The following is a 26,688-nucleotide window of genomic DNA, read 5'->3' on the forward strand; positions in this document are numbered from 1 at the left end:
AAAACAGCAGCCCTGATCAAATCCCTTCCCTCCCGCATCAATGACTTCTAATTTGCAAAGACTAAATCCTGTTTTGCCACATGTGAAGAGACCCAGTAGTTGTCTTCATAACAACCCAGCAGAAAAAACTTCCTTCTTCACAATTTAAAGAGCTTTTGTACAAACAAGGTTTGTGCCAATTTGCTTTGAGTTTGCTTTGTTTTCTGACATAAGGTTTGGAGTTCAGGGCCTGCTTCACAAGCAGGAAATGCTTCTAAGAACTGCAGTGTAAAATAGGCCTGTTATTTGGTACAGAACATTTTCAGGTTAATGATGTGATTTGAATGAAGTATATCAGTCTTTATTTTTATTAGAAACAGTCACAAAAAGCACTGAAATATGAGAGCAACAGGAATACACAGCAGAACTCAAAATACCACAGATGAAAGTTTGCACAAACAGCTTTGAATTTAGGGACAGCCTCACAGATGAGACTGATAGCATTTACAGTACTGTAAATGCTGTTACAAAGGGAGAGTTTACAAAGCTGAGTTAGAAAAAGTAATCAAACATGACTAGAGTCAGCAGCAAGGAATTTTTTGCAAGTAGCCTTCCACCCTTTGCATTACTACTTATGCTTTCAACATTTTGCAGGAAGCTTTGTCATCTTTTCAGTCTATCTAAAATAGCAGAATTATTAGATGTCAGACTTTTGTGTTCTAGAAATAAACAGAATTGGCTTAGATTCTAGTATCACAGACATTGTAAGTACAAACAAACAAACAAAACAATCCTTTGAATTTTTTTTTTTGCTAAAGAGTGTCCAAAAGATTTCAGGCATCCATATTCAAGTAACAAACTAGAAGCATGCTGAAAGAATGCACAGTCAGAAGCTCTATGTTCCCAGTGCAAGAAGAAAAAAAGTGTGGCATTTCTTTTAAAAATATAGTACATGATCCATTCCTTCATATACTAGTTTCTCAAGATGATAATACATGTCTAATGGGAACTCGAGTGGCTTAATTATGCTTACATATCAATAATTTTTGTTCCTGAGAACATATAATGCTATTTAAAAAATGGGTATAATTTCTCCCTCCCAACATTTTAACTTACATTTTTGCCAGTTTAGGTGAAAATTTCCTACTTCAGATTACATTAACAGTTTTGTAGTTTTTATATATGTAACCATGTAAAATATTATTTCATACTAACATTTTTTCCATGGAGCAAATTTTCAACAAGCTTTTCTGAAAAGAGATTGCATAGTTGCAGGCAGCACATACCATACAAAAGGAAGCAAAAGCCACTAGTTCAGGTGACATGCACATCCTGCTGCCAGCTGTGAGCAAGTCAGACAGTTCGTCATTGTAATTATGACTGAAAACCTTTATAAAGGATTCTTTATTCTTGGTCTACAAGGGGAGAAAAGATGACAATATCTGTAATGTTACATGGCAACATCAATGCAAGCTAAGCCTTCCTGTTACCGGGATCACATTGAGTTTATCCATCACTGTGCTTCCTAACATGTCTGCACTTTGGCATCTCTATTTGTAACGTGGAGCTCATAATACCTTCTTGCTCATGAAGAATAATCCAAACAGCATCTGTACAGCTGATTTATGGGGAACATTCATGTTAAAAGACATGCGAAGACTGTACAATTTGAGTTTTTCTGGGTTATAATACAAAAGTTTTTAAACATCATAATTTTGTTGTTGGGAAGGGGCATTTATAATTTACAGCAGCAATTCTCTAAAAATCAGATTGTTATTTTGAAAATAAAACATCTAACATAGTTACATAAATCTTCTTACCTTGGGGAGTCAATTCCACTGTCTCCTGTGATGCTGTGGCTTTCTGTTCCTGCTAAGTGATTCTGTCCTGAAATCACAGTACAAGCATTATTAAAAATCAGACTCTTTTTCACCACAGGGTTTCTCATTTCTTTGGCCTGTGGACCCACAGCACAGCATGCCAGCCCTTCTCCCATCGCATAGGTGGAGTTCTGCAAAGTGTCAGTATCTGAGTCAGCCTCATTAGCATTGCAGAAATTTGTTACAGCTGAAGTCTTCACACATGCAGTAAGGCCAGTTTCCTCTTCCTTTCTGTGAACTGTCAGAAGCACCCGACTGCAAAAACAACTTTCTCTAGTGAAATCTGTTTTCTGATGCGCTTTTGAGCCATCTGTTGATTCAGCAAGACTAGCACATTCCTTATATTCATACTCTCCAGAATCACATTTGTTTACAGTTGTGTTGTACTGCGCTGGATGAATATTAACCTTCCAGTTTTTTACGGACATAGCTGCCTCCACTTTTTGCACAGCGTTATTCCAGTCCTCTCTATCTGAAAAAGCACGGCCAGGATGCAAGTGACCTGGTTCGCTGTGTTCAAAATTGTTGTCCAGATATAATGAACTACAGGTGTTACCATCATGTGCTTTTTGGTACATAAGATGGCAGTCATCAGTAAATCCTTCACCTTCCAGCTTCATTGATGCAGGGCAGCTGGTACAGTCATATTTAAATGCAAGTTCATTCTTTTTATCAGTCTTTTGTCTGTATTTCACACCAGGCTTTTTTAGCAGGTTAGCTCTGGTTGTATAATTTGAAAGGCTGACATTTTGAAATTCATTTGATGTTTGATCTAGTAATTTACATGCAGACTCAGCTTTGTATTTGCAATGCTCATCTTTCAGATGTAATGAATATTTTGCATCTTCTTTGCACACAACATTATCTTCAGTGTAGGAGTCAGGGGATTTTTGAACAGCAGCGGGATTTTTTTTGGCTGTTTGTCTGCGGATGTTGTTTTTAGAAATATTACTCTCCATAGCGTATTTACATTTGCCATCTATTTGCAAAGTACTGCCTTGCGGACAACTAACGTTTTCACTTAAACCGTTTTTCTTTAGTTGGAGGGAAGACCTATTAACATGGAGTGATTTGTCTGGCTTGGCTTTGTCAGCCTGCTGTTCAGCAACCAGTTGTTCAGCTTCATATTCAAAGGTTTTTGAGGAATCCAAAGACCTTGGTCTTTGTAAACCCCTTTCTTGCTTTCGAGTCCTGGACTTCAGCTGACCGTTATTCTGACCTTTTTGCCCTTTCACGTAAAAGTTGTGTCTCCACGACAGACCCTGAAAAGGGTTCTTAATTTGTTTTTTATATATGACTTGGGATTCCACAGCTATATCAAATGGCTGTTGGTTGGTAACATGCAGTGACAGGTGCTCTTCCAGTTTTTCGCTTTGGGATGTTAGCTCTTGTATTTGAGATTTCCTGTTGCCTCTGCTAATTTGCTTCTCTTTGCTTGATTTGTTTCTCTTGCCATGCTTTTCTGTTTTACTTTGTGTCTTTTGAACACACTCCTTTGACAGATGCTTTTGCCCGACTGTTGACACTTCAGCTGAGGTACCTTTACTGATATATTTTTTCTGCTCCTCAAACTTCTGCATTAATACTGTGTGTTTAATTAAATTATCAACTGTAAGCATAGGGTTAATACGCTTGATGATTTCATGTTCAATATCACGTGGAATATTACCTAAGTCATCTTCGTCCCTGACTGGCCACTCCTTGGGAGGAAACTGGGCTGAAAAGGTGGAGTAGTCTTTCTTACTTTTTTCTTTTTTAGAAGCACTTCGCCAGAAAAGGCCAAAGCCAAACCTTTTACATTTCCGTTTTTCTTTCACTGATGTCAGGGATTTGATGGTGTCCCAGGAATGGGTTTCACCCGATGAGGACACGCCTTGATTTTGAATTGAAGGCTTCAATTCACTGCAGCCTCTGTTACCGCCTCCATTAGGTGCATGGTTCATTAGCTGCCGATGTCTTTGTTCACAGAGCATATTCTTGTCAGGGAAACAATGGCAGGGTCTGTAAGGGGAAACCGTAGGAATGTTTTCTTTCCTTAGGTCTGCGCAGTTCTGTATGCTTACAAGGTAAGTGACAGAAGGGGATGAACAGCAACTGTCCTCCAGCTGGACCCTTTTATTGGCTTCTGTGGCGTCGTGTGCGCTGAAGTAGGTGCTGGGGGTCACGATGAAGTATCCCTCTCCCGTATGATAGATCTTCCTTTCTTTAATCAGCGTGCCAAGGGTGTTATATACAATCTTGTGGGAGGGAACTGCAATACCTGCAACAAAGATACAGATATTTAAAATCAGAAATAAGATTTCAAATATAATGAGAGCTGGCAAAAAATAACTTCGGTAGAACTAGAAGCAACTCAGACATGATATAGCTGGTGAATTCAGTTTGCAGGATTCAGAAGAAAGTTTGGAACTGCCATACCAACTGAAGTTCTGAATAGGAAAAACTTGATTTCAGCCTGGAAGTGTCTAATATCACAGGACAAAATGCAGGATGTTTTTAATTCATCATCACTCTGCCGAGCTTCCAGAGCCAGCAATCGTGCCCGCGCCCTGCTGTACCCTCCCCATGCAGCCGCCCCCAGCCCTGGGGCTCCCCGCAGAACGGAGGCAGCCACGCTGTGCAGTGGTGTCCACGTGCCCGAAGGGTGGCCCCAAATCCAGAGCCAGCACCCGCTGCAGCCCTGGGTCGGGGAGAGCCCTCCTGGGCCAGCCAGGTGAGGGCAGCAGGGGAGCACCATCCAGCCCGGGGCCCTGGTAGCTGCAATCCAGCCAGTGTCTTACAGAGCAGTAAAAACACTTTTTCCTTGCTCAAGGCCATTCCTCACTGATGAGGTAAGGACACCCCTGGGGAAGAAGGCAAAAGCAGCTGCATTTCTGAATTTAACAGCAGCACTGCTGTGCTGGAGTTTAGGATGTTCTCCTTCAAATAAAAAGGGTGTTCTCTCTGCGTCTGTCAGGGTATGATATTCACGAGAGAGACCTTCTGCCGGCAAACAAGCCAAACAATGTGTTGTTCAAAACTTTTCCCTCTGGGCAGGTTATTTAACAGTAGCTTTTATTACTCTCTCTGAAGCTTCTGGTAGAGGTTTGTCAGATGACAGTTGTCAAGTTTACCTTGCTGTGAATGGTATTGGCTGCTGGTTTTTCCCTCAGGTGTCACAGTCCCAGAGTCATTAGTCTAGTGACATCTGACCTGCTGCCCCAGGCTTACGCTGATCTCCTGCCCGGGAGAATGAATGCTTCCAGCAAGGTGAAAACATGGCAAGAAAAACTCTCTCTCCCTACAGACTTGGAGAGTTACTTCTGGCTGAGCTAAAAATCCTGCCTTGTGGTTGTCTCAATGCACGTATAGACTATATCACGTTCCCAGCAAGTTTCTGGGTCCGTTTTTGGGGTTGCATTAAAATTTTCCCCAGTAGTGAAAAAAAGAACAGGACTTGGCCTACCAGATCAGCCTGTAACGTTTGGAGGACTGTAGGACTATAAAGAATCAAAAGAGGAAGCTTAGCATCAAACCAAGCAAACTGCTTCTGCAGAGGGCCAGAATGAGTTTTCATGGAGTCCCACAGGCATTTAAATATTCCAGATCTAAGGGAAATTGGATGTTTTTCAGATGGAAAGGCAAGTGCAGCATTTAAGGGAAATGCTACCTCATCAGAAGAGAAGGATTAAAGCTCATTTTGTGTAATTAACTTGCTTTTGGAGAGGAAGGGGCTGGAATTTGACCAATAAACCTGAATTTGAGGCCAGTTCTATTTGTGATCGCAGACACCAAATGTAGACTCCTACTCAGTCTCTCTGTTGCTCTCTCTCGAAAGGAGGACTCAAAGTTTTAGTGAACTGACGCATACTGTATTTTACATATTTTTCCATATCTGGTATCTAACTACCTCATCTATGCTTTCCCATAGGAAAGGGCATATGCTCAGCATGCTTCCCTACTCAGTTCTCTCTCTTATTCTCAAAGAAAATCTGCAAAACTTATTCTATTCAAAACAATGTTATCGATGCTCGCAGACCAATGAGGATTATGTGCCTATTCATGTATTTCCCCAGTTGCCGGTTGATTTATGTTCTTCCAGATTGCTGGCTTTGCTTCTAAACATTCATTGATGACTTGTCCAATATCAGAAATATGAGCATGATAATACAGTCACTTCTAAAAGGAGAGAAAAATGAATACAGTACCTGGATAATTTTTCACTAACTGTTCCATTAAAGTTTCCTGAGTAACCCTCACATGATCTGCATTCATGTCTGATATGGTGCAGCGAAGAGCTTCAGCCAGGGGAACAAACTGTGACTGGGAGAGAGGATTCATGAGAGCAGGGGGCACATCAGCTAAAGCCCGGAAAGAGAAAGAAAAAAAGGTTGTTTGCACGGAGTAGTGTCTTATTTTTCTATTATACATCACAGATTTTCGCTGGAGATGTCTTGTGTTGCCTCAGAACAAGCACCTCATCTTCCACTAATTTTCTCCGGCTACTTGCTCAAATAGAAATATTTCTCAAAGAAGGAAAACTGCTCCAAACAGAGCAGTTGTAATGTTCTAACATTTGCAATTAAAGAAACAGAAGGTTAGCTTAAGCAATTCGGTTTGTTTGGTTTTAAATCCCAGCTTAACCCACCATTTAACTTAATAAACAAGGAGTTGAGGGAGAGAATTATATTTGATGACTGCTGACTTTTCAGGTGACTGTTTACATACGAAACAATGCAGAACCTGTATTTCTGTGAGTAGCTAATGAAAGAAGTCAACATCCAGTAATTTAAGTACAAAATGTTTTCACAGAGTCAGAACACAGGAAGGAAGAAAACAGCAAAAGCCTTTGTCCTTTTCCTAGCACAAGAATTTGAATAGAAATGGTAAAATTCTTATTTATAGACAGGGCTCTAAAATGTGAGATTATCTACTAGACCGGACAGAGGGCAAAGGTGCCTCTTACCACTGACTTTGGACTGGTTACAATCATAATTTGTACTTCTGCACCACTGCACACGTTTTTTAGGCTCCCCTGTCTCTCCTGGTGAGAGGCAGTAACACTGTCGCTGTTGCACATGGGGAAAGCAAAGACTCGGAGGGGCGAAGCGTGTGGCCCTGCTCCCCGGTAACTCTGCAGCCCCAGCACAGCGCACCTCCCACAAGCAGCTGGACAGTTTTGTTCTCATTTCCCTCCAGCTCACAAGGGCAGGACGTTGGAGACCTGGATCCCAAGACTGAACGTGGAGCAGGTACTTCCCTGTTTACTTTTCTGTGATTCCTTCCCAGAGCCCTGCGCAGCCCCAGGACGTGCTCTGCTGCAGATGCTGGACTCCCACCCGGGGCCTTGGAGGAAGTGGGCAGACAGTCCTCTCGGCTGCCGATCAGGGACTCGGTGAGGAGGACAGTGGTCTGAATAGGGCCTTACTTCTTCACCTCAACTCTCTCATCTATAAAACACGGAAGATAAATACTGCCCTCTTCCCATCACAAGATGGCAAACCCAGTCAGAGCAGCCCTGGCAAGTAGTCCTGACACAGTACCAGTGGACGATGCAGGATAAACCTGGAGTACATATACCATATGAATGCTGATGACAGAGCACAGAGCAAGGACTCACCTGAGGTCTGTGCACACAGTAAGGCTATGACTTCATACAGCTTCTCACACAAAAAGGCTTTTTTTTTTTTTTTATTAGATCAATGGTCTGTTGCCACTACCTGCTGGAGTTTTGTGCTCTTCCCTGCACTCTCCTGTGCAGAAAGCCCCTGGGTATCCTCAACTGCCAGAGCAGGCAGAAGGCAGCAGGGGCTCCCACCTGGTTACTTCACCAGGCAAAGAATGGAGTCAAATTAACCGTAATTTTCCTGCATGGAAGCAACATCTCAGATTAAGTGATATTCAGGTTTAACTAAACTGCAACTGGATAGTTTGCTGGGTGACTCCGTAACCTGATACTTTTCCTTTAGGCCGAAAACTACAGTGCAAACATTTCTCTCAGTAAGTGAATTAAGAAACAGCACTCTGAAGAGCTTAAATTGCACTTGACCTTTGTTTTACAACTGCAGTTATGTTCAACAAAAAGCACTCAGAAAAACGTCCAGGCATACCGTTTCCTCAGTGATGTTGCTAAGATACTCCTCACAGGTGCAGAAACTATGGTAAGCTTTCCCTTTCTATGGGAGAAGACTGTCGGTATTCAGTAATAACTCTTGTGAAGAGTTTGCTCTCTGAGGTCTCTGCTCTGGGCAGAGCATGCTGCAGCCAGTTTTACCGTCTGTTTCTCACACAACACCAAGCTGCTAAAGAGTAAAACACCAAAATGTATTAATTATTATTGTACACTGTCTTGTCATCATTGTCCTTATCTGTCTCACAGCCTCAAACCCCATGCTGCCTTTAAAGGAAGGCCCTGCCAGAATAATCTTTAATTGAGAAAAAGCCATTTTAATACTGAAGGAAAAAATACTAAAATTTCCGTACCTTTAAAAAAACCAACTATTTATAATGCTATTCATAGATCAATAGTGCCAGAGTACACAAGTGCTCTACAACATGAAGATTAAAGGTCATTCCCTCCTAACTTTGCAATAAGATCTGAAATAGCAAAAGCAAAATTCAGACCACTGGAAACATTTATAAGCAGTCATGGCAAAATGCACAGGCAACAGCCTACAGGTATCCAACCTATTTCTTATAAAAAATTATTTATTTTCCATAGGTAAACTATTACAATTGCACTTCAGATGTTCTCCTTTTTCTTTTTAAGAAACATGTAAAAGCTCCATTTCTTAGATTTGCAAGAGAGTGACCTTAAGAGTTTGTGCAAGTTCTGTCTTGTGGGCCTGACGCCACATCACCAAAACCCATGGAAGCAGAGTAACTCCCTTTGTGCTCAAAAGACCTCATGAATATTTGTTCCTTAACAGCTCAAAAAAAGACTGCAGAACCCCCAGTCTCCTACTCCACATAAACCTTCTGAGGAGAATCAGCTTCCTGGTTTCTTCACAGTTTTTACTTGCTTATGTACAAGGTAGCTGCCATCAGTCAAGGAATTCAGGCTAATCCTCCTGGCTGCTTTAACACAGCGCAGTTACCTCGCACACTGCACAGCTCGTAGAGAATCATGTTTACCAACTCCAGCCTAGGCAGTTTGCCAGTACCCATGCGTTATTGACCTTCAGTTTGGTTTGCGAGTCTATTCAAACTCTGCTCATTACCTGGACACCTGAAACCAAAGAATACCCTTTTGGAGCACGTATTGAATCACAGTGTGGGAAAGTCATCTGTAATACAAGCATCGGGTAAAAAAATGTCAGCAAACAGAAAAGCCTCCAGTATTCTTGACTAACACAAAGCAATTTTTTGTTCCATCTCTGTAACATGAGCTTTACTGTTTTTCACTGGGAGCTTTAACAATTACAAGATTTTTGCTTCTGCCTCTAAGAAAAATTACATATAAGGCAAGTTTTATCTGGGTAAAAAACAGGCTAATTCTGAGGAAGTCAACAGACAGGTGTTTTATTCACTAGAGCTCAGCTTAGTTCTTGAAGGTTGGATTCATTCGTAAAACAATAATTCCGTTCAAAATAACAATAATTCATTCATAAAATAACAATAAAGGGTTAACAATAAGTAATTAATTCCAAAAAGAAAGAAATACAGATCAACAATAATCTCCATTATATGACTCTACTTACATCTGTTGTTTGAGATAGAATAGACACAAAAACTGGAAACAGAAGGTCAACTTTGCTGTTTTGTAGCTAAAAGGATCTATGAACTAAACATGCAGAAGATCCCACAGATCCTGTGCCTTTTTGCATTAGAGCTCTGGTATGTTTGATGCACTTTGCTTTTTGCAGAAATGCACGAGAAAAGCTGTAAGCAAGGATAGCCCTGCTAGAAATGTAAGGCTTCTGCTTTTCTATAGACTGGAGTACATCATGGACACGTTTTATAATAAAAGACTAGGAGGAATTGGAAGGGAGAAAAAGGTTAATTAGAACATCATAGAAATGATGCTACATCTAATGATGTAGCAAACATCACTTTTTGAACATTAATGCAGATTTTACAAGAGGTTCCCTATTAAAGGATAATATGCACAACATAAAGACAGAGTTGACACCATTAAAAATATTTTCAATGATAAGTACGTGATAGAGAAAAATCTATTTTGGCATAAGCATAGTGTACTAGATGCTGTTTTGGGAGGCAACCTTTTACTGAAGCAAAGAGCAAATAGCTCAGTTTCATTAAAAACAGTGAAATCTTGTAAAATTTTGTATCTGTTGCTGAAAAACAAAAGCCTTTGGGAACAGTAGACAATATCTTTCTGTTGTTTGATTGTTTTGTGCAACTCTCAAAGAAACAAAAGTTAAGTGTCAGTTAAGCTCACTGACACTTCATCAGCTGGTGCTGAAGAAGCTACATACACATCAACACGTCAGATTTCCATAGCTACTGATTCTTGCAAGAACAAATGCTCCCAAATCATGACAATTAGGCAAAAATTAGGCAAAAATGTTCTTTATTTAGACTCAGTCACTAACTTTTAAAAACTGAGGATGATGTCGTGCTACTTTGTTGAATTTTTTTGCCTTCCCAACAACATCTGAAAGTCTGGTCCCAACTGCAAGTGTTGAGAACTTTTAAAAATATAACCTTTAAAATGCTTTCTGAGGTTCCTAGCTAAGAGCCATTAAATCCTTACACTAGCCTTAGGGCTTAACAGCAACCCACAGCCGTCTTTTGTTTCATCACCCACACTAAAACAGAAGTAGGTACAGTGAAAACAAAGCAGGTTTCGATAGGAAAGACAGGAGATACAGGCTTGTGAAATCAACAGAGCTCTCCCTGGCAAATTTTCGATCAAGCCTGAGAGCAGGAACACCTTACACAGCAGACACCGTGTTCGGTATGGCACAGTTTTTGTTAGGCCAGGGACAGTGGGAAAGTTTTGCCACTGAAACTCAAATCTCTGACCTTGAGGGAGATCAACCCCTTGAACACTTACCGAGGCCGCTGACACGTCCACTTAAATGCTCCAAGAACATCTTGAGAGCAGGTTTCAAGCTCCTCAAACATTGCCCAAACACAAGAACAGGCATGCAGTTTCAGACAGGCTCTTTAAAGGAAAGCTGATCACTTCTGCTCCCTTGAAGGCTGGCAGGTGAGTTGTCCTGTGCTTGGAGATGCAGTCCACCCACAACAGTGGAAATAGCCAACAAGCGAAGCAATAAACACAGCTGCCCCCGGGGCACTCTCACTCTTCACAAGCACAAGTGGCACATGCCAGTGAAACAGAACTACAAGCAAAAGCACTGAAGACAATTATTTTTCCTGTATTTTAACTTGCCCATAGCTTTTCAGTCAGTTCACATATGGCATTAAATGTAACCAGCGTGGCTGATAGCGAGGAAGATCAAATATTTCAGCATTCAGCGTCTGGCTTGATCCTACAAAACAGATTGGTTCCAAACCTTCATTGCAGGGAGGAAAAAATACCATGAAATGAAATGGTCTCGGAGGAGTTACAAAAAGCACAGTGACTAGCCCATCGAGGCCAACAGCGGGACAGGAACAAGCAGCGCAACAGCAGAGAACAAGCCGCTGATGCTGTTCCTGGCTCCTGTAACTGCCTGCAGGTGCTGCCGTGCAATGCTGTGGGAATTTCGCACAAGCACATCTTTTCCACTTGGCCTGATCCAAAAAGCCCCATCGCAACCCTGGCATCTCTCCACCAAAGCAGCTATAGCTTTCCCTTACTCCCAAGCCTGTCCTCTCTTCTGCAGTAAATCTCAGGACCATCCAAACAGCTCTTTAATGTCAAAAGCTTTGTTCTAAGCAGAAAGCATTACTGTGTGTTGGTTAGGTACCTGCCTACACAGTGAAAGACTTACTATAAAAACATCGCCATGCAGTTGAGAAATTCCTCTATCTGTTCAGCTAAAGGTCAGCTCCAAGTGCTGCAGTACCCCCAGGGCTGACTCAGTTTGCCTGGAAACGTGCTGTCACTCAAAAGGCAATTACAAAAACCAGACAATATAAAACTACAATCACAGGAGTAAGATATGCCTGTGATCCTGCCTCCTCTCCACAGAAAGGGGCAAATGTCACTTTGTTGCCCACTCCCTGTCTTCTGTTCACATTTACCCCACCAAGAAAAGCCATGCACTAGTCTTGCAGAGCAGCAGCACTCATGGAGCTATTCAGAAGAGGACATAGCCCCCTGCACTGCGTTTCCAGCAAACCCTGGTTCAGGGGACGCATGACAGCTATCGCATCCAACTCACACCCAGGCAACGCTTGGCCAAATCCCGCCCGCTGCAGAAATTTAGAAAAGCTCCTGCAGGAACACTGCTAAAACCTGCCACCTCCAAGGGGAGAATTCACCCCATACCCTCAGATCCTGCAAAAGGCATATCCCGCTGCAGGGAGTTTTCCTGTTCAGCTGGGAACAGAGCTTGGAGGGTATATGGGCTACTTCACACCTCCGCGAGCAGCCAGGATGTTGATGGATGTGCACAGATGATTTTCCTTCCACTCCCCATAGACAGAAATCCAGCTTTGAAGATGATCCTTATGCTAGAAAATGTTTCCCCACCCTTTAATTGGGCTAGAATTTATGGCCCACTGAAAAATCAGCTTAGGAATGAAAAGCAGTGTCTTTACCACCACAACCAGTCTCAGGGGAGTTGTTTGGATACCACAGTTTAAACAACGCTAGTTTGGTTAGAGAACCTTAGCCCAGATTTCCCAAACTCTTCTCCAGACTTTGGCACTGTTAAACTCCCTTTCCATGTTTCAGTTCACTTACATTTCAGCCAAAAGGAAATGATAAAAGGCAAATAAAGCAACTGAGCACCTCCATGGTATTACAGAAGACTCAGTGAATATCTTTTCAAAAGCCAGTTTAGCAGAAACTTTGATGTGAAGATACTGGGTGATGAGATCTCACAAATAGAAGTGAAGCCTCCAACAGAAATCACCAAGACGTGCAGATGTCTGCAGGATATTGAAGATGTAGGAGAACACTTCCTGGGGGGGAAATGAATGAGGCAGTTCATGAAGTACCTGAGCAAGTGCTCTGAATTACGGGCTAGCTTTACTGCAACATTTTCTTGGCAGTAACCAAAGTATTTCAGAATTTCAGCATAGTTTTTGACCTTGGAAACTGAACTTATAGCTGACCATAGCCCACAAAGTTAAACTCCAGTAACAGAGAAAAGATGCTAACAAGGCAAAAAACAAAACAAGTTTGTTTTTTTTTTAGAAAAGCAAAATGAATTAATTATTTTTCACCAGACCAGTTTATTTCAGTTATTGAAATAAACAGTCTTTCAGCTTTAAAATTACATTGGATTTGCTAAATAAACAGCAACTGCAATTTCAGTTGTTTCCTTGCCCAGAAAGCTTTCTGCTTCAATACAAATTGGACTGCTTACAGAGACACTGTGCACTGCCAGTAATGGGGACCTGGATTGCTACTGGTACATCAATGTACAATGAAGCATATTAGGAAAAAGTGTTTTACGTTGTAGATTATTCACAAGGGTTTCACTCTGTTCTCACCACTGCGGGCAGTTTGTTGGGTTTTGCCTATCGAGCTTTGCTGTTTGTTAGCAATAAAAAGCACTGTGTGAGTTGCAGTAATGATACAGAGCACTAGTATCTGTTTACTTGAGTTTTCCCAGGAGTTTTTTTTTTTATATATATATATAAAACATACTAAAGATTTGGCAGAAATTAGCTCTGGACGTATGTTGTTTTGGCAATGCAGATACCAAATATTTTTCTAACCTGAGTTAAAAAAAACAAGCAAGAAAAATCTCTTGTTTAAGCACTGCAGCAATTTTATCAGGTTAAAGAGAACCACGCTGCCATCATGCGTGTTTTTAGCTCATGGACTGCGTGATCGAAAGACCATTAAAGCTTTCTTTAAGTCTAAAACAACAAGCAAAGTTACCTGAATAGGGTCACACACCTCTTTCTGCTGATACATCTAATCTATTTTTGTTTTGTATTGAATGAAAGCAAACCTACTTTTAGTAGGTTCACAGTAGTGAGGAGGCTCCCATTCCTTCAAGTGTTAGTGGCAAAACGCAAAGCACAGCTGCAGAGCTGAACTGATGCGATTACACCCAAAGCATCACAGCAGCTTCGGGGAACCCTGTGAAATTCAGTGAGGACAAATGCGTGACCCTGCTGCTGGGAAGGCCGGTGCCCTTGCAGGGAGGCAGGCAGGGAGCAGCTCTGCCAAAAGGGCCCAGGGGTCCTGGCAGACGGCGAGCTGAGCACGAGCCAGCAGCATGCCCTGGCCGCTAAGGAGGCCAGCAGCACCCTGGGCTGCACGAACCACAGCACCGACAGCAGGTCGAGGGACGTGATCATCCCCCTCTACCCAGCACTCAGGCCACGTCTAGCATCCTATGTCCAGTTTTGGACCTCCCAGTACAGGGAAGACATCTGTAAACTGGGACAAGTTCGGCAGAGGGCCACCAAGATGGCCAAGGGCTGGAGCCCTTCCCCTGTGAGGAGAAGCTGAGGGAATGGGGCTTATTTAGCCTGGGGAAGAAATGACTTTGGCAGGACATGACAGCAGCCCCCCAGTACCCACGAGGAGGTCATCAAGAGCACAGAGCCGGGCTCTGCACGGATGCGTGTGGTGGCAGGACGAGAGACAACGGGCATTAGCTGGAAAAGGACTGGTTCAGAGTGGGTGTAAGGAAGCCCCTTTTCCCCATGAGGCCGGCCCAGCAGCGGAGCAGGGTGCCCGGACAGGTTGGGCAGTCTCCGTCCATGGAGGTTTTCAAGATGTGACTGGATAAAGCCCTGAGCAACCAAGTCTGACCCCACAGCTGACCCTGCTTGGAGTAGGAGGTAGGACCAGAGCCCTCCTGAGGTCCCCTCAAGCCTGAATCATCCTGTGTGCCAAATATAAAATAAAAGATACACTTCTTAAGTTATTAAAATGTAAGACAGACCAAGGCACCAAATACAGTGAAAATCCTGACAGAGCTGTGTTGCAGTAACAAGGGTTGTTCGTTTTAGTAGGCTAGGACAACTTTCTCCTGTTGAACAAGAAAACCTGTCAAGCAAATCAAGTACATCAGTTTTAACCACTAACATTGGCATAGGATTAAACACAGACTTAAAGAGGTAAATCGTGGTCAGCAGTGATGCATTTCCACAGTAATACTGCCGTGCATGGGAACAGAGTCAATGCCATTCTGAAATGGGCTTTAACCCTTAGGAATTAAGAATCTGCAACACAGTAGATACGTAAAAACAGTTACCTCAAAAACATTAACACCTTGATGTCATTATCCAAGAAGCCCAACTTTACATGCCTTCAATATTTCTTTTTCTATTGTATTCCAGCAATAAGCAACGACTGCCAAGAACTTTTAAGCTGCTCCAAAGAGCAGAACTGCAGTGGGGAATGGGGAAGTCCTAGAGCAATGAGCAGTGGGAAAACCCCTGGAAAGCAGCGGGAAAACTCCTAGAAAGCACCTAGGGAATTCCTGGAAAGCAAAGGGAAGCCTCTAGAGAGCTGGTGGTAATTCCCAGCACAGTTCCCGACCCAGGGAACTGGTTTGGAAATCCTGGACAACGATTGGAAAATTCCTAGAAGGATTCAGATCCAGCAATTCCTAGGTAGCACAGGGGACTTCTGGAAAGGAAACCCTGGCTGCTCTCGGCAGAGCTACCCAAGGCAAGTACCTGCATGCAGGGACGCTGGCCCTGGCCCCTGGCCCGGAGCGGGATTAGCCAGCGCCGGGAATGTTGCAGCCCTCCTTCCCCAAGTGCCCTCGTCCTTCCCAGAGGCCACCTGCCAAGGGCCTGATCCCTGATCCTGACTCGATTTCAGGAATCCGGCAGGTCACGGCAGGCCTTTAGGCTGTCATTAATGTGAAGTCCCACTGGTTTAATTCCACATTAAAACAATGCACGAGGCTGCAGGTAGTTTCCCTTAAGAAAACCAAAGTAGTCTCAACAGCTCATCTAAACTGTCTGAGTTCAGAAAGAGGATCTACTTCCCAGTGTCGCTGTTGTGATTGACTGAAGAGAGATTCTGGTCACCCCTGATAAGGTGTCGGACATCTGGACACACCAACAATTGTATTTTCCTGATGGGGAAGAAAAGAGACAGCAATTCTTCTCTTAAACAAAAGTAGTAACATTTGAAGAAACACCTCCAAAAGGAAAGCAAGTGCAGGGCTATTATTTTATTCCTGGGAACTTATCCTAATTTACGTGAGAAGGAAGCATAAAACGCGCAGCACGAGGCTACGCTCCCCGAGCCTCTTCGAAGGTCTAAAGCAGCCGTCTGGTTTAGCCCGACGCTGGTACCGTGCCTCACGCCGCCCCTCTCGCCCCCCACTCTGGCCACCCTGCTCTCCGTAACCCAGTGCACCAGCACTTTTGACCTCCCCAGCTGTGAGGTTTTCTTGGATTACACCCAAGTAAAGAAAAAAGGGGACGGTTACACTTACTTCACGTTGTTAACAAGGCCATGCGAAACAGCATCCATATGGAAAAACCATTGGATTTCTCCTCAGCCGTCAAACAAACAGCTACTGTTTTCATAACTGAACTGCATCAGTACATGCTGCTTGCTAGAGCTGGTGCTCTCCACAGCGGTGAAGTGGGCACCTCCTGCAGCAGGATGGGGCTAGACACAAGCTAAAACTAACCTTGAAATTACATCTCCACTTTTGGAACCATATGAATAACTATAGGGGAAGCACTACTAATTAATGCCATTTATTTGTCTACATGTTATTAAAATAACAGCAAACTGACATTCACGAACTGCTGTCTTATCTCCCTGCCAGGAAACCGAGAGAGAGAAAAATGAGTTCAGTTCAAATGCCCTCATCCTACATGAGCATTAAGGCAGTTAAAATTTGCCATTCAGGGTTCGAGATGCAAGAATTCGAAAGACTGAGCATGGCACAAGTCAGCCTCTTTTCTTGAAACACAAGGAAGAGCTTCTTCTGCTGAAAATCTCTAGCACTGAAAAACAGACAGTACATATCAACTTCTTCATGACCAATCCTTTTAGAGGTAGTTTTTTTTAAAAAGTCAGAGTAAATTAAACTGGATGGAGTTTGTTACACAGAGATCTGATATGCTGCTGCTCAGCAGTACTTACTCGTTAAACAGTGCTACTAAAGACTGCTTGCCAAAGCAGTGAAAAATGCACACGCACAAATGCTTTTGCAGATCACACCTTTGATGTAATTCAATCTGAGCAGATCTGGTAAATCCATCAGGATTTTTCAAGAGCATTACAGCACCTGGTACATCCCTGTGGTGATTTACTGTTCGAATATGGCAATTCAATTTAGTGCAATAAAAGGTTTTATAATACAGGATTAATACCTTGCTAAGAACTTGATATGGAAAAGCATGGACCACTCAGAGATACAACCTTGCCTGAAGTCAATGCTAAGTGCTCAATACCAGTTAAAATGCGGTGCTAAACACTGTGAAATAACATAAGGTTTACAAAGCCTGAGAGACAACACTGAGAGAATTAAATTAGTAAGCAGAAAATAGCAAGGTAGATTAAAAGTTGCCCTTCAAGGAGTACAAATACTTTCTTCCTTCTTTCCCCCTGAAGATACATTGGCAAAGCCACCACTGGAACAACTGAGACAACTGGAAAAGCCCAATTACAACAGATTATACAAGCTAGCAAGTTCAGGCTCAGGGATCTTGCTGAAAATAACTCTGAAAATAATGTGTAAGAATGAAACAGTTAAGAATGCAATTAAATCGTTCATATTCTTCATATTCTGACAGCCTATACACAGCACTGCAAAATAAAGCACCGCTTTAGGCTGCCCAATCTTTTTCGAGCCTGAAGAAAATGAAAAGGAACAGAACTGGTCCAACACGAAGTATGACCACATACTGTGAATTACACTTCATGGAAACCAGCAGCACTCCCGTACCAAATTATTCTGCCCTGATTTGCAAACCTCCGTCCCCGCTTGGGAGGCAGGAGGAAACACTGGAAGGAAGGGAACCGGCAAGAAAGGAATCGGAGCAGCACATCCCTGGCCTCTTGCTGAGCTGCCACCCTCGGTAAGGGCGACTGTTGCTGTGTGCAGCTACAGAGCTGCCTAACAAGCAAATCCACTGCTTTGTAGGCAAAATACCGAGACGGCAAAACAGGAGTCTGCTGCTCACGGGGCCATGACATCATTTATAGCTTCCTTCATTAGACGCTGTAGCAGGATGATGCCAATACTAACGTTAATTGCTGTGAACAGATTTAGCTCACTCGTTTGAAAATAAACCTTCTCTAAAAGCTTACCGAGTCTGTTTTGAAAAAGAACACGTCTCTCATTTTAAGCAAGATCTGGAAATGTTAAGAAATAGAGAAGATACACAGTTATGCATGGACTCCAGCTCCACACGTGAGGTTTCAAAACGGTTCATAAAAGCAGAGACAAGCGGTGCAGAGGAGTTCAGCGTGCAGCAGCCTCTGTCGCGAGGCGGTCGGTGCCCGCGGACCCACGTGTCGGCACCCCAGAGGTCACTGCCCAAGTTGCTCCGGGGAGTCACCAGGAAATAAGGAGACCAGTTCCCCCAAACTGGCACCTCTCAGGTCATTAGCCTTCACAGGAAAGTGCGCTGTCCAAGGCAGACCAAGGCAGAATAAAGTCACAGTCTGCATGCACATCCCAGCCTCAGCCTAACTGGAAAGGTGCAGGGTTTATTAGCTTTCCCCACTGAATAATTCGCAGCCCTGCAGCAGAGATCCTGAACAGGCAGCAGGTTCTTGACTACTACAGACGCCTCTAAAGCCAAAGCAAAACAATTTTGATCTTGCATCATTCACTTCTACTAGAGGGGAGCCACAAAAAGGGGGCCAGGCAGCTCAGGCACATCGAAAACACTGCTGTCAAGGGAGAAGGAAGGTTGGGATGACTGAAACGAGCTGGTTATGGCCAAGGATGACAAACTAGGCACTACTGAAATGCGTTCTCCTGGACTGATTACCTCAGTTTCTCTCCTCAAAAGGTCTGGTGGCCGGTGCCTTCAAACTGAGCATTTCCAGTTGCATTTAATTTGGGTTGAGGGTCCCCTGTGCCTCTCTGAGCCCCGACCCTGCACGGCTCTCACGTAACTGCGTACAGGAGAGGTGGGAGAGCGCAGTCTGTCCCTGAGGACCCGGTTAAAAATGTGTTAAACAACTCGGCTAAGCACAGGAGATTGTCCTACAAAGGGATATTAGCATTTCCACAGAGAGAGGCTGGTAAACAAATCAAGAGGAAAAGGTTAAAACTACCGCTACTTAACCCGCTGAGGGAGGTCTGGATTGCGGCGATTCTCCCTTGTCCCCCTCCATCCCCCAAGGGGGATATGAAAGCTTGCACCAAGACTGCTGTGCAAACTGGAGCTGGGCTCCCAGCCGCAGAGGGGAGAGAAAGACATTTGGGATTTTACCTGGGGATAAATACAGCAGCACAGTTTTCTATCTGAAACTTTATAAGCTTTGGGGTTGGATTTCCCCTTTATTTGATTCATCTTCCAGTGGCTGACATCAGTCAGGGTAGGAGCTACTCCCTAATGCCACGGTGCTCAACTGCCCAGCAAGTTTCTCTAGAATAAACCTCCTCTGAACTGCCAGGAGAAGCTGTCAACATTTCTGTATATGAAATAAAAACCAATGTGGTGTCAATAAAAAGAGAACAAAAGACTCTTGCCCCTTGCATTGTAGTCATCGATTTTGTCACTTGCTTTCCTAGAGCAAAATGTAAATAAAGGAGTGGGAGAAAGATCTTCCAGAGCAGAAAATGGTCACTATGATAAACGATGGAAGAAAAGGCACAGAATACATCAATTTTTAGCAGAAAATTAACTAAACAAAGGCACTCAAATTGCAAATTGGTTTCAGCTAACCTTCCAGATACAGAAGTAAAACCATTAAAATATCCCTTCAACATCAAATGTGGAAAAAAATGTTTGAAAAAGTGACATTCATGCAGAAGCTTCTCAAAGGAATTTGATTAGAGAAACTGTGGGAGAATTTTGACTAACGGGTTGGAACCCCCCTTGGGTATTACTGCAGCCAGAGGCAAGACCACAGGGAAACTGTGTAGTTCATTTACCCGCGTAGTTGACGCCTGGATCCAGCCAGTGCCGCTCTGCAGCAGAAAAGGGGCTGCTGGGAATCAAGAGGGTCAGAAACACCGGGATCGGGGACTCTCCCCAAATCAGTGCCCCAGTCAGAAAGCGGAGCTGAGGCAGGAAATGGCTGTTTGCTACACGTTACTGGGGATGAAGGGTAAATGCCAGGAAAAGAAAAAAATGCGTATGATTTAAGCGAAGTCTGGTGTTAAGAGATGCATAAACAGGTTGAGCTGGCCAAAGGCAACACAGGCAAGACATTGGAAATTTTCGTGTTGAAAGTTTTGAAACAGGATGTTAAGAATTACTGAAGTCTTCCAAAAGCTGACAAATTTCTTGCTGAGAAAAAAAAACAAAGGAATTCAAAACTGCCCCTTTACTTGAAGAATTCCTGGTTAGCTTCAACACAAAGCTTTGTGATCTACTTCTGCCAAAGGGAAAATGTACTTCTAACTTGACCGATAACTCACCCTTGGACAGAGGGAATTACTGACCAGCACTTCCCCAAAAATGAGAGCAATTAAAAGCACTGTAACTTTCAGAAATCAAACTAAAAAGGGATTTGCTTCCATTTTACTAAGTAACAGCAGTTACTAAGGGGTCAAATGGCTACTAAACTTCACTCCTGCATCTTCTGCTCAGCCTTATGCGATCCCCACTTCGGTTTGGCTGCTGACACTTAAGATCCCTTTTGGGAATGTTAAAATGTAAGTGGTTCAGACCAAAGGGCTAAAGCAGACGTCAGAACTGACACAAAGCAAAGACTACAAGTTTTTTTTTTACCACTTACCTGCATTATACATGTCAATTTTTCCAGCTTGCTACCTCCTGTACGCACAACTGAGAACAATCCTAGTAAAACCTGTCAAAACAACACAGAAAATTTGCAGAAGCACCACCGTGCCGCGGTGCCGCCTGCTCTCGCTCCGAACCGGCCGGGAGAGGGAGGCCGTCGGGATGCTCGGCCGGTCGCACCGACACAAGCCCTGCGGGACCGGGGGCAAACAGATGCGAGGATTAGTGACCCCAGCGTGTCCAGCCTCCAGGAACAGCGAATAAGAAGGGCTTTACTGACCACAACTAACCAAAACCAACACCTTGAGTAGGAACCGTGAGGCAGCAGTCAGTATCCGGAGCTGAAATTCAGCATGCTCCACTTACGAGCCACAGTGGTCGAGCAGGCTGGCGCGTCTGCAGCGGCTCGTGTGTCGGAGGCTTTTTCAGCAGCAGCCTTGCATGAAGAGCGCTCGCTAATCCAGCAGCTGCACTTTTATGTATCGACTAATCCCTCCATGGCAGCCGGCTTCGTTAGCTTGCAGAGGTCGCCGGCACAAGCAACTGAGCACCAGCTCGCTGCAGGCATCAGACAGAGATGATGCTTAAATGCGGTTTTCACCAGTGTGATCTGGTTAAAATACTCAAAAGATTTCTCCCCCAAGGCTGCGTGGGGTTTTTTCTTAATACTGCCAGATTAGGTAGCATGTTCTCTGCGTACCCCATGGATGGTAATAAATTCAATTTAATGAAAGGGAGGGAAAAGACAGTAAGTGCTGCGATATGGCATTTTCTGCACAACTCTCATTGCCTACAATTTTAATGTGAATAATTACATGTTTTAGGTAGCAACCTGAATGTGTCTGAGCCCAATTTCTTCTTATATCTTCCATCAAATTTTTTTTTTTTTGCATTTTTACAAAGATCCCTTTGGAGTTTTGTTTTGCTGACATTTCCAAAGGAATTAAGAGTAAAAGCAGCTGCTGAGTTCGCGCCACCCCATCTGTGTTGGTAGCAAAGCGCCTTCCCCCGGGCAGCCACGGCCCCACTGCACCGCAGGTCCCCACGGTGCCGCACGCTGCCCGTCTTTACCTTCGCTGGTGACGGCACCTTCTGTGGTCTTTTCTTTTCTTTCTGTAACAGCCGGCCTCAGCGTTTCGTTCTACCTATCATCCTTTGCGTCCAAACATGTTCGTGACAAACGAAACTCAGTTAATCCTCAGCTTGTTGGAACGTGCTTCCCAGTGTCGCTCTCCAGACACACGTTATATCCAGTCACCTCCTCCAAGAAACGACGCTACCCGCAACAAAGCGCCAAAACCCACCAGCCAGCCTGCTCCCTATCAAGTTTTTCCTAAACATTGACTGCCCTTGCCTACATTGCAACGAGTCACCGGGTCACCGCAGAGTTGGCTTCAGACCAGGCCACCAGTGGCTGAAACCCAGTTTGCTGCTGTCGGTGCTGGGGGCAGGCTGTGTCTGCCCCCTCCTGCTTTTCCTGCCCAGATTAGCAGCGATACCGCTAACATGAAGCGCTGCAGGCAGAAGCTACCTGCTGCAGGGGCGCTCGGTTCGGTACTTGCAGCTGATAAAGCCTCTGACGGCAGCCCAGGCTACCCTGCTTGCATGAACCGGGGCTCTGGGGAGCGGGAGCTTCTCGCCGCTGGGATCACGCAGGTGGGACGCCAGAGATGAGAAAGAGTTCAGATGAAAGCAGGTAAATTCGGCGGTGCTGGAGGGCCCCCGCCAGCGTGCTCCGGCACGGCTGCTGCGACGGGCAGTGCAGCCAGCCCTGCCCTGCCTGCTCCCCCCGTCCCTGCTGCGCCAGGAAATCCCACGCCGGGCTGGAGGAACCCTGCCTCCAGTTTGCAGTAAAACTTCACGGAGACAAAAGGCTTTATTCCTCCCACCCCGTGTTTTCCTCCCCCAGGATCGCTGCTCTTGCCCTGTCTCAGGTTACCTTCTCGTGAAGCGAGGCCCCGTGCGAGAGCGGGGCAGGCCAGGCTTCCCCCTTCCACCCCTCCGCACGGGGCTCGGGCGCTACGCGCACCGTGTGCCCCTCTTGTGCCGAGCTGTGCTGAGCATCTTCTCACCTGCTGTAGAAAAGCGGTACGTGTCAGGACACAGGCACTGCTCGCTGCTCAGGAGCTGGTGCTAACGGGGCGACGCCGTACCCCATTCAGAGCGCCTTCCCCGGGGGATTTGTACACATCGTTAAACTGCAGATTCATTAGGACAGTCCGCTTTACACAAGCCCCTGTCACTGAAAAAAGCATCTAGAGTGTATTCGTTTTTCTTTTCTTCAACTTTGTTAAAGGTGAAGTAAATACTTGAATGAGTTCACTGCTGACCGTACCTGCACTGCCAGCTCTCACCAGTCCCGCTGTGCTCAGCCCTGCCATCCCACGGTCACGCTACGCAGTCGCTGCGTTTGTCAGTGCATCGTAATCATTGCGCGCGTTATCACCCCCCCGAGCCCCCCGCGTGCTGCCCTTCATACACCTTCCGGTCGCAAGAGGGAAGAGAGCTGAGTGCACGTTTCCCGCAGCCGTATTACTGGATCCAATGGATAAGCAGAGGATTTCCAGACCGACTGCCAGCCTGTTGCAAGGCTTTGTCACCACATAATATCCCCCAACACTACAGCCATCTTTTCCTCTCCTCAGGACAAGGAAAAGATTTAACCCTGCCCCCCCCAAGTAAGAAAACATCTATTAGACTCTACAGCAAGTTTTAACCAAGCACAAGTCATTAGCTTTGTTTGAGGAAAGACACGAAAGTAGAAAGCTAAGTTCACCACTGGTAAACAACAAACCCTTATTTTCATCTGCTTAGTCTCATACGTGGCTTCTTTACACCAGAAGAGATACTTGACAAGCGTAAGGTTTTTCTCTGTGGACAAACATTTTGAGGATACTCTCGACTTCAATTTGGAAATCATTCCTCAAGATTTTACAATTTGTAACATAAATGTTCCATTATGTTACATTTAACTTAGAAAATATTTAATTTACTTGAATAGTACTTTGGAAAAGCAGGACATCAGGAGACAAACTGAGAATGAAGGGGTCTCTAACTGGCGACCTGAGCCCTTTCAGATGTTTAAGAGGATGTCCAAAATTCTCATTTCTTATTAGAGCCAAGCTCCAAGTGCAACGACTCCATTGCTCCGATCAGCCTGTACATTTTCCTTACAACTCCCCGTGTGAAACACTAAAGAGCCGACAGCAAGAATTGCCTGCTTCTCCTTCGACCTCCCCTCTGCACACATGTGATGGACTCTCTTTCACAGGCAGCCAGGCTGATCTGAGAGGCGAGGCTTTTTGAGCCCAGCATTGCAAGGTGCTTTTATCTCCGACTGTTCATTTCTATGGCATAACATGTGGCAGCAATTTCGTCTTTTTCCGTATGCAAATATGCTGGCTACCATCCAGCCCTGCTAAAAAGGAACCAAAAAGCAAGGTCACCGTTCTCCAGCTGTTTCTGCCCCTTGCATGACAAAACCGGAATGTAACATATGACCCTGCATCAGTAAGACCAAAAAGAATTAAAAGGTTACAAGCAAACACATAAGCAAACTATTATTCTAAAAATATTTGCTGAAACACAGAGTGGGGAAGAGTTTAGGCTGGGCTCCTCCGCACCGCTCCTCCTCTCCACTCCTCCCTTTTCCCCAGCTGTTTGTCCCCAGTGACAGGCGAACAGCGTAAGACAACACGTGGTCAGTGGGATCCTTTCATTTGTGCCCCCCACTAGATGGAGGGAAAATAATCTAGCAGAGAATCACCCATCAAAACATCTGGCTTTGGGAATCTGCGTTTCGGCTGAGTCCAGCTCGAGCACTAAACATTCAAAGCCCCCCACAAGACTGTCTTTGCCTATTTGTTCCAAAAGATCCCAACAACTTTCCAGGATCTGCTAAGATGGAAGCTCACATAAGAGAAGGGACTTTTCGAGGAGCCACACGGATCGTAACACTCGCCTGACAACGTATCGGGACAGGCCCTCACCGCACCAGACAGCCCACCTACGGGAGGTTCACGCGAACATGCCTCGACACACCAGACCGAGGTATCGGCAGGAAGGAAAGCTGGCTACAAGATACTTTCTCAGCCCGGGGGAGGTATGGAAAAGAGGACTATTATTTCTAAATAGAAGGACAACATTCAAGTATTTCTATGGTAGGCCAAAACAAGCCCTGGAATACAATTCTCAGGAGCGTCTGCAAGAACTGCAGCTTAATGTGCTCTGTAAATGGTCTCAGCATAATGGTGAGGTACTACATAAACATCTGTAGGAGAAAAACCTTAGTTTAACATCATAACCCAGCACTAAAAAAACATGTGGAAGCATGCAACAAACAAATCCACTCATCACCACTATTTTGCTCTGTAATTTTAGGAAGAATAAGAACTGAACCACTAGGCTAAACGGAACAGTTTGCAGGATTGCTGAAAATAGGAAATTTTGTGTGTAACACAGGATACTCGACCTGAATCCTCATACCAGTTACAATTTGTTAAAGACAGCAACAATTTAAAAAAACGCGGGATATAAGAAATCAGAAACAGCACAGTATCACAAGTTTCCAATGCAAATTCGGATATCAGATGTCCAGAAATGCAAAAGCAATGCTCCTAAGCACAGTTAAAATGCCGCAAAACATGTCTTCAGGCAGTATTCCATGTATCTGAAAAAGCTAAACTTACGTTCTCTATCGTGATGCTCTACATTATATAGTGGATAAATAAAAAATAGAAAGTTATTTTTGCTTAAAAACCAGTAATTTTGGTATTAAATTTTTTTCTCTGCTCTTACTATTTTCCAGTGCAACGCATCTAATGAGACAGTACAGAGAAACATAAACAAGTTTGTTGGGACAACACCGGGAGTTTTGATAGGTGAGTAGAGGTATTTATTATTTATGCTATTTTTATTGTTGTCCTACATGGGAATGGACAAGTCCCAGTGGAATTTCTGTTCCTTCTACCTTCTAGGAAATATTAGCATAAAAGCATTAACTTTCCTACCCACACATTTCCTAATATATCACAGGCCATAAGACTCAGTCACTCAAAAAAAACCCTATTGAATTACCAACTTATTTTATGTGTTATATTTTTAAATATAAACCGCACTGAACAAATGCACTCAAGATAAGAACCTGACCAGGTTCACAAAGTTTACAGAGAGGCAAAAGAAAAGAAAACATGTTTGTGCATATTTCCTGATAAAATCACCAGTGAAAGTTAACTATGTTACATAAATCCAAACAGATACTAGCATAGCACATTACTCAGCAGAGAGATGGGCAAGAAGCCACAAATATCTCTCACAGCAGTTGTTTCAATCTGCACATTAAAAAATGTTATGCTAATGGACTAATTTTCGTAAGAAACAACCCAGTTTCAAATGCTGGACCTGTGGAAACACATGGATGCAAGACAGAGCATTCTGACTTCTGCACAGCACGTGTGAGCGTGCACAGGCTGAGCTGGAGGACACGGGACGAACCCAGACAACCATGAAGAAACTCTGGTGTGGCACTGCCCAGGCATTGCGGGCAGCAGCTCCATTTAACTCCCATTCAACTCTCAACTCTACAGAATACTTTGGCCAAAACCAAAAACACTCTTACTCTTTTTGCCACCATTACTATGTAGCATTTAAGCTATATACTTTTGCCATTTCATTACCAGAGCAAGCACAGAGCTTCATGTTAGTCTACTTCATTGTACGCTATTTTGCATGCAGATTTATCCTATGGAGCATTTACCTTCCTGTCCTTTTTCACAGACATCTATTATTCTGAGTATCACTTTGTAAGGGTTCAATTCATCAATTCCCCCATACTAGAGCTTTACAAAAGGTGGGGAGAAATCTATGAGTTGAGATGAGTTTCTGTTTACTAGTCTATTGTAGC

General features: G+C 44.0%; 1 protein-coding gene across 1 annotated transcript; it reads right to left on the bottom strand.

Annotated features, from left to right (window-relative positions):
• Positions 1–315: 315 nt before the first annotated feature.
• Positions 316–22,646, bottom strand: STOX1 (storkhead box 1). Its single transcript, XM_026106443.2, has 5 exons — positions 21,858–22,646; positions 20,782–20,853; positions 6,047–6,199; positions 1,800–4,119; positions 316–1,394 (listed from the first exon to the last, which is right to left on the bottom strand). Exons 2-5 carry the CDS (start codon positions 20,792–20,794, stop codon positions 1,370–1,372), a joined length of 2,511 nt encoding a protein of 836 aa, XP_025962228.2. The 5' UTR covers positions 20,795–20,853; positions 21,858–22,646; the 3' UTR covers positions 316–1,369.
• Positions 22,647–26,688: the final 4,042 nt, after the last annotated feature.

The sequence above is a fragment of the Dromaius novaehollandiae genome, chromosome 6 (genome assembly GCF_036370855.1).
Source record: "Dromaius novaehollandiae isolate bDroNov1 chromosome 6, bDroNov1.hap1, whole genome shotgun sequence".
In the NCBI taxonomy this organism is placed as follows: Eukaryota; Metazoa; Chordata; class Aves; order Casuariiformes; family Dromaiidae; genus Dromaius; species Dromaius novaehollandiae.